Source organism: Crocuta crocuta, unplaced genomic scaffold (genome assembly GCF_008692635.1).
Source record: "Crocuta crocuta isolate KB4526 unplaced genomic scaffold, BGI_CrCroc_1.0 scaffold139, whole genome shotgun sequence".
Classification (NCBI taxonomy): Eukaryota; Metazoa; Chordata; class Mammalia; order Carnivora; family Hyaenidae; genus Crocuta; species Crocuta crocuta.
In genome coordinates, this window is record NW_027533258.1 from 9,799,250 (window position 1) to 9,807,855 (window position 8,606).

Consider the following 8,606-nt stretch of genomic DNA (forward strand, 5'->3'; position numbering starts at 1 on the left):
GGGATGGCGGGGGCGGGGCTCCCCCGCCCGCCGCCGCTCACCTCGCGGGCCAGGTCGATGTTGATCTCCGTGGTCTCGCTGGTCTCCAGCTGCTCGGACACCTCGGTGGCGGTCATCTTGGACGTGCGCAGGGTGTTCACCAGCTGCACGTCGTCGAGCAGGGAGCCCGTGGCCTCATTCAGCAGCCTGAGGGGAAGCGCACAGGTGGGGGGGGGCGGTGGGGAGTCCTCGGGCCCCGCCCCCCGCCCCCGTGCTCGCTGCGCGAGGCGGGCAGCAGGCGAGCCCTCACCGAAGGATCTCGTCCTCAAGCTCCTTGAGCTTTCTCTTGCCGGCAGCGATATTGATGACCAGCGAGTCCTTCTGCTCCTCCAGCTCCGGCCGCTCCTTCCGGACCACGATGCCCAGCAGCTGAGCCTCCAGGCCCTGGGGGCACCGGGGTGCGCGGTGAGACTCGCACGCTGGTGACGGCACACCCTTGGCACCGGTCACCCCCCCAACCCTCACAGCTGCTGCCCAGCGGGGGGGGGGGCTTCGTCTCCATCCCGCCCACTGCCGGGGTGCTTGCTGCCCCTCCCCGGTTCGGCCCAGGCCCCCAGCCCCCAGCCACCTGTTCCTTGACGGCAAAGTTGACGATGGTGGTCTTGGCCGAGGTCTCAGGGCTGTAGTGGGGGTTGGAGAGCTTGGTGGTGATGTAGAAACGGAAATCGGGGTTGTACTCCACCTCCTTATCTGCGATGCGCATCAGCAGCTGGCCCCCTGCAGCCGGGGCAGGGGCCCTGGTGATGACCCAGCCCGCGGCCGGCATCCAGCCGCCCTTCCGGCCGCAGCCCAGGGCTGTCAGAGTGGAGGGACACAGCCCAAGGGCGAGCCCCTTCCCCGCCTCGTGGCCCACCCAGCCGGTCTCTGGGATTCGTCCCCCAGTCCAGCACCAGGTGAGGCCTGGACCCTCACCGATTCGGGCTACAGATTTGTTGAGCACGGGGTTGAGCGTGGGGTCCAGATATTCCTGAACGTTCTGGAGCAGCACTGGATATCCAAACTGGATGGCCTTTTCTAGAATTTGAAGGTAGTCGCTCATCTGCAGGTCGATAACCTGGAGGCCCTAGAGAGGTGGGGACACAGTGAGGGTCCGAGGGAACATCTGACTCCAGGGAAGGGCCTCAGGAAGGGACAGGCTTGGGAAGAGATCCTGNCTTCAGGGCCTGGGCCTGAGGGTCAATCATCAGGGCCCACCTGAAGGAGGGCGGTCGGTCAGAAGACAGGCTCCGCCCTCGCCCCGCCCCCGCTCCCCGGCAGCTTCGCGTACCTGTTGCCCCGGGTGACGATGATGCCATTCTCGGTGGAGAAGGCGTCCGAAGGCAACCCTTGGATGTTCCAGTCCCGAACTTTGGTCGGGTTGGACAGGAAGTTATCAAAGGTGAAGCGCGGTGAGCAAGGCACCTGAAGCTCCCAGATCTGGGCGGGGAAGAGCCCCCACCTTCAGCCTGGAGGCGAGAGCGCCCCCTCTCCTCCCCCCCCACCCCGCCTCGGTGGGGTGTCTCTGGTTCCTCCCGGAGGCCCTGGTCTCGCAGCCCCATAGACCTCACCTTCCTGATCCAGATCTGGTTGACGATCTCCTCCCGGTAGTTGGTCAGAAAAGGGCCCATGTAGGACAGGAAGGCGGCGGCCAGGAGACAGTCACCTACCAGGTAGCCCAGATCCTCCTCCAGGCCCTGGGGTGGGGGTGGGGGTGTGAGGACCCGGCTTTGGGGGACCCTGGGGGGCGCTTTCAAGGCTCTCTCCCCTGAAGGCCGGCTGCATCACAGAGGCACTTTCCCCTGTCCTAAAGCTTTGGCCCTGAGAGCCCCAGCCTGGTTCTAATTACATCTGAGTCGCTCGCTGTCCTTCACGGCCCTGTTTACCTTCTGGTGACAAGGCCTAGCCCTTCCCTGAAGCCAGGAGCGCCACAAAGGCGGGGACAGGTCGCCAGGGACTGTTCCCGTCCAGTCATCAGGTTGGCGGGCTCCCCAGGCCTGGGCAGACACGGGAGTGGCCTCCTAACGGCACGGAAGTCCTGCCTCCCACTCCTCTCAGCGAATCGGAAGAACAGGAGCGGGGAGCACTCCTGGCCCCCATTCTTGGATGTCCCTGTCCCCGGGGGCCCCGTCTCCCCTGACTGTCCCTCAGCCCGCAGGGCCTGGGGCCCCGAGCTGACCTGGACGGTCTCCTCCCAGCGCGCCTTCTCGCTGGCCAGCCCCGACACCAGCAGCCCGGCTCGCTCCAGCTTCACCTCCATGGCCTCCGACTTCTTGCGCAGCTCCTCCTTCTGGGCCAGCTTCTCATCATACTGCTTCTTCAGCATCTCCAGCTTCTCGGCCACCTGGGAGGGACCAGAGCGCCTCGGTCACACACCGCGCTCCGGTTCCCATGGGCTGTTCGGTGGCCACGGGGCCTGTTTCCGGGTGCGCCATGCGACAGTGCCGACTCCTACCCCGTAGGGCTGTTGTGGTCACCGAGGCTGACCTGCAAGATCCTGGAACTGTGAGATATGAACTCCCCAAGGAACTGTCCTTAATGTAAAAGCACCGGGGGGCGCCTGGGTGGCTCAGTCGGTTAAGTGTCTGACTTGAGCTCAGGTTATGATCTCACGGTTTGTGGGTTCAGGCCCTGCGTCAGGCTCTGTGCTGACAGCTCAGAGCCCAGAGGCTGCTTCCAATTCTGTGTCTCTCCCCGCACCCCCACACCTGCCCCATCTCTTTCTCAACAATAAACATAAAAAAAAAAAAAAAGCCAAGTGGAGGTACCAAATGTCACCTTCGGGTGACAACATGGCTTCCCAGTCAAGCCTGGGTAGTAATCTGTCAGAAGGCGTTAACATCCAGGGAAAGGAGGAGTCACTCCCAAGGGGTGAGGTCCAGGCCACTCAGGACGACACAGTGGCTGGGGGCCTAGAAAGGGAGGGGTGCCCTGGCGCCTGCCCGGGTGGGCTTAACCCTGCTGGAGGCCACACTGTCCGGCGGTCTTCACTGCGTGCCACCTGTCGCCAGGCTCACGTGACCGCCTCCCTGCGCGCAGTCCAGGCTTGTCAGCAACGCTGATTATAATTGGGCCTCCCGCAGAGCCGCGTCTGTGGGGAGGCAGCCAGCCCGCGGTCCTTCTGTATTTCATCACTTATTTTGCATGTGGTGGTGTCTCCACTGTTTCTATTTTTTATACAAGAAATGCACGTGTCAGGTTAAAGACCTAAATCATACGATAAAAGGGTTATAACGAAACCTCTCCACTCCTGGTCCCATTCTTCAGTAGCAAAGTACTATTATTATTTTTTTTTAATATTTTTATTTATTTCTAGGAGAGAGAGAGACAGCGTGAGCAGGGGAGGGTCAGAGAGAGAGGGAGTCACAGACTGAAACAGGCTCCAGGCTCTGAGCCGGCAGCCAGCACAGAGCCCGACGCGGGGCTCGAACCCACGAACCGCAAGATCATGACCTAAGCGAAAGTCGGACGCTTAACCGACTAAGCCACCCAGGCGCCCCAAAGTATTATTTTTTTTAAGAAAGATTTTATTTTGACATATCGCTTTGCTCTTCTGAACTTATCCAGGTACCATTTTTTAAAAATTTTTCTTAGGGCGCCTGGGTGGCTTAGTCAGTTAAGCGTCTGACTTTAGCTTAGGTCATGGTCTCGCGGTTCGTGGGTTCGAGCCCCGCGTCGGGCTCTGTGCTGGCTGCCGGCTCAGAGCCTGGAGCCTGTTTCAGTCTGTGACTCCCTCTCTCTCTGACCCTCCCCTGCTCACGCTGTCTCTCTCTCTCTCTCCTAGAAATAAATAAAACATTAAAAACATTTTTTTAAATTTTTTTTCTTTACATTTATTTATTTTTGAGAGACAGCACAAGTCGGGGAGGGGCGGAGAAAGAATGGGACACAGAATCGGAAGCAGGCTCCAGGCTCCGAGCTGTCAGCACTGAGCCCGACGCGGGGCTCAAACCCACAAGCTGTGAGATCATGACCTGAGCCGAAGTCGGACGCTTAACCGACTGAGCCACCCAGGCGCCCCTGCAAATTATTTTTAACTATTTCTCTCTTTATTTCTTCTGGCAGCTGCCTCCATCTCTCTGAATATCATGCTTAGGCTATATATATGCACACACATTCATCTACATATACATTAATCTGTTTGCAGTTTTAATCTTTTTAACTCAAAAATTATGAAAAATTGCAAACCGAGGACAAAGAATCATATAATGAATACCTCTACCCCCGTCATGTATATTCAACAGTTGTTAACGTTCTGCTCGTTTTCTTTCATCTACTTGTCCTTTGCCAAAGTGTCTTCAAGGAAGTTACAGACTCATGAAATGTCAGCCTCAAGACTTCCCAGCGCAGATCTAGAACAAACCAAGGACCCCTCCCACACGATCATAACGCCACTGTCACACCTCACCGCAACTTTGTCTTTTTTTTTCTTTTTAAACATAATTTTCTTCTTTTTATGTCTTTTTGTAAAGAGTGAATCCACATCAAAAGGAAAAAAACACACGGTGAAGGACCTGGCTTCCTCCTGCCCCAGCTCCAGCCCCCAGAATTCCTTCTAGAGCTACAGAGCCCGTGCGCAGGGTCCACCCGTAATACACACATGCATGGTGAGGGCAGGCCCTTGCTCCCTGCCAAATCCTTGCACTGAGAAGAGTGCCCAGCCCTCGGGAAGAGTCTCTTGACTGGATGAATTTTTTTTCACGGAGATAAATGCTAACACACTACTGCACTTGACTATTTTTTTTCCTTGTCTCCAAATCGGTTCTTGTCAAGCCGCCTCATTCTCTTTAACAGCTGCAAAATAATCTTGTGAATGACTGAGCCATAATTTATATAACAAGTCTCCTTCTGACAGACGTGTGTGTCTTTCCAGCATGTTCTATTATTAACGATGCTGGAGCGAACGTCCTTGTACGCTGCTTTTTCTTTTTTATTTTGTTTGCTTTGTGAATAAGTGACTTAAAAATTCAAAAGGGATAATTATGGGCATGAAAAGTCTCCNTCCCTCCCTGAGGTAGCCAACGTGACCTGCTTCTTGAACATTCCGCTAGAGACGTTTTGTACACATGCAGGTGTATTCCATACTGCTGTTTCCTGTACTGTCCATCTGAAACTATTTCTATGGCCTCCGTGCTACAGTGGATGCGGGGGTAACCCTCTCCCCTCCCCACCACACTCCCTTCTCCCTGCTCCTGACTGAGAGAATGCTTCAACCCCTTAACCTTTACATCGCTGAATACCATCTTTAAACCCTGTTTGGGAGCGCCTGGGTGGCTCAGTCGGTTAAGCGTCCGACTTCGGCTCAGGTCATGATCTCGTGGTTTGTGGGTTCAAGTCCCACGTTGGGCTCTGTGCTGACAGCTCGGAGCCTGGAGCCTGCTTTGGATTCTGTGTCTCCCTCTCTCTGCCCCTCCCCTGCTCATACTCTCTCAAAAACAAATTTTAAAAAACCCGTTTTATTTTATCTCCTACAAAAGCATCGCTCAATCTTTACCCCACCCCCACCTATACCCAGCTCCCAGCCTTTTTTAGCTGTAGGTTTAAGATTAAAAAAAATTTTTTTAACATTCATTGATTTTTGAGAGAGCGAGCGAGCGAGCATGAGTGGGGGAGGGGCAGAGAGAGAGAGGGGGGGAGACACAGACTCTGAAGGAGGCTCCAGGCTCTGAGCTGTCAGCACAGAGCCCAACGCGGGGCTCCAACTCATCAACTGCGAGATCGTGACCTAAGCCGAAGTCGAACGCTTAACCGACTGAGGCCCCCAGGTGCCCCTATACTTTTATTTTTATATTGTCAAGGTTGATAACAACATTCCCACTCAGAAGTCCCAGGCTTCCGTGCTTTGTCTCCAGGCTGACTGTAAGAGAGCTGAAGGCCACGAGCAACGCAATAGCACAGACCATGGTGACCATGACCGGGCTGGGCCGTGTGTATGTCTGGGGCTGACCGACGGGCCGCTGCGCACGCTGAACCAGTTGTGAAATCGCTTCCTATTACCCCTGATTCTGTGCTGTTCTCCTGCAGAAATTCCGATCGGTCGAATTGCGTCTCATATCTCTCTTGCGTGTCGTTTGGGTTTACTGTTGTCATGGTTGTTTTTCTTCCTTGACTCTACCTTCTACTGAATAGCACGGCCTCTGATCATTTTTCACTTTCCCAGAATTCTTCCTTGTTCTCTGTGATTTTTCTCTTCACATCCTCTTTCTGCTTTCTGGGCATCATTTCCTCCTTATTCACCCTCTGGTGACACCAATTTTTGCATTAGATTGGCTTTGTAAGTGCTTCTCGGTAACCTGAATCATCTCTGGGTTTATTGTGTCTCCTGGGGCCACGTTTTGCTTTAATTTTTTATCTTGGCCATTGCCTTGTCTGTGGGAAGACTTTCTCCACGCCTCCACAACACACTCCTTCTTGGGGGGAGGGTGCGTGACTCATCTGACTGGTGAAATCAGGAAGAACACGCTGGGATGCTCCACTGAACAGCTTTGGCTGGGCCTTGGAGCTTCAAGGGCAGACTTTGGGGTGTGGACGCCTGCTTTGACTTGGAGGATTTGCACGGGCTCACAATGGGCGCAGTGGGTTTTTACACCGGTGTGGCTGTCGCCCGGGTGAAAGGCTTGGAGCCGACACTGAGATATTCTGATCTTGACAGATGACTGTGGCTTTGTCCACAGGTAAGTGGCCGTTTCTGCAGAGGCAGGACTGCCTGAAACAGAGCAGCCTCGTGGCGACTGGGCTGGGGCTCGAGGGCGGCCTCAGTATGAAGGCGGCCATGGCGACAGCCCAGAAGTGCCGACAGGCTGACCCGCTCCAAGTCGGGGAGGCGTTGTCAGGCCCTGATGGACGATGACGACGCTTGCTGGTCTCAATGGCAAGACTGTACACTCCGCGTGTACTGTGGGTTCTAGCTCTCCATGGCTTTTGCCAGGCCTACGTGCCACTGGGTCCGCTGTCTCGTTTTTTAGTTTTTGTGAGTTCAGGGCTAAGGGGGAGTTCGTGGCTCGTCCTCAGGCTTGGGACAAGGGAGGGGTCCCGTCCTGGGTGAGATTCCGGGTGACACGGGGAGGGCAGGTGGAGTGCAGGTATTACCGTGCCTTAAGGGAGCGCGCCAGGACGAGCCGGGGGGCTCCGGAGGGGAGCAGAGCTGCGCCTGAGACCCGGGCAGCAGAGGACCTGTGCCCGGCAAGGTCCCCGGGGCACAAGCTTCTGCAGCAGCAGCGGCGGCGGGTCAGGAACGTGCTGAAGGTCAGGGGGATCCGATACTTGAAGGGACGGCCGGGGGTTCCGTGTGGGGGTTCCGTATGGCTGCCCAACACAGGGGACACCTTAATGCCACCCAGTCCCACACTTCACGATGGGCGACGGTGGATTTACGGCAGGAAACCCAATGTGTCACAGTAACCGCCTCTCCAAAAAGCACATGCACACGTGTGGACGTCCAGCCGGCCCCGCGCGCGAAATGCTTTCCGGGTGGATGCTCCGTCATATGAATCGATCGCGGGAGGCTGTCTCCCAGTTCCAGGTGAGCTCACAGGCCATGATGTCCACGTAACCGACACTGTGGGGAAGCGAAAACGCAAGCTTTTCTCCACGAGTCCTCATTCGTGGGTTTTCACCGTGGTCTCTGCACCGGCAGGAATTGTTGGCTCCTGGGAGCATAATTCTGTCTGTAAGACCTGCATGCCTTGCTAGCTCCTTGGACTTTTTTCTTTTTTAAGTTTATTTGAGAGAGAGAAAACACCATGCAAGGAGGGTAGGGGCAGAGAGAGAGAGAGAGAGAGAGAGAGAGAGAGAGAGAGAGAAGCCCAAGCCGACTCTGCGCTGTCAGCACAGAACCTGACTCGGGGTCCAAGCCCACGAACCGTGAGATCCTGACCTGAGCTGAAACCCAGTCGGATGCTTAACTGACTGAGCCCCCAGGCGCCTGGGGCAATTTCTCAGCCAGACTCTCGCCGCGTGTCTGAATCGGGCCTGAGGAAAATCTATTTTCAGGGGCCCCAGCAAGTGAGTAAAGGTTAAAACTGTTTACTGAAGACGTGAATTGGTAAGCGATGTAGTTGAGCTCGGGGCCTCTTTCCGGACCTCTGGGCCCTGGCGCCGGGCACAGGCTCTCCCACCCCTGGCTGGCTCGGGCTGGGAAGTTTTCACGATGCTGATGTCCAGGATCCACCAGAGGTGTGTACGGGCAGGTGTGGGGTGCGGCCCGGAGGGGGCTCGGGGCCGCCTGTAAGCGGGCGGGGAGGCGGGCCTGGCCCGTCAGAAGGTACGTTTCGCTCTAACACTCACGGCCCTTGTAGTAGCAGCGGGAAAGCTGGGTCCCTGTCTGCTCTTACCGGTGAGGGGTCTCAAGACCTAACATGGGTGCTCTGCAAACACTCTCCCGGTGAAGGACGCTGTTGGCAGCTGACGCCACAGGCCCCATTGCTCACACGTCCCGGGAAGGAACCATCGGGGGAGAAACTTTCCAAACTGATCGCCAGCCCTGGATTGTTGACTTTCAAAAGAGACGGTGAAAGAGTGGCCGGTATGTGAGAGGCTGGGGGTGGCAGTGGCCGCAGGGACGGGGCGGTGGAGGAGGGGGTGCGGACAGA

The 8,606-nt window shown here is 56.3% G+C and overlaps 1 protein-coding gene across 1 annotated transcript in view; it reads right to left on the reverse strand.

The window, feature by feature from the left end:
• DNAH2 (dynein axonemal heavy chain 2) overlaps window positions 1-8,606 on the reverse strand; it is an 84,094-nt gene that overhangs the window by 11,904 nt on the left and 63,584 nt on the right. The window contains 10 exon segments of the mRNA XM_077746745.1: window positions 42-186; window positions 290-423; window positions 608-756; window positions 952-1,102; window positions 1,173-1,233; window positions 1,307-1,455; window positions 1,587-1,712; window positions 2,195-2,384; window positions 7,105-7,277; window positions 8,045-8,239. Coding sequence (XP_077602871.1) covers window positions 42-186; window positions 290-423; window positions 608-756; window positions 952-1,102; window positions 1,173-1,233; window positions 1,307-1,455; window positions 1,587-1,712; window positions 2,195-2,384; window positions 7,105-7,277; window positions 8,045-8,239 — 1,473 coding nt within the window.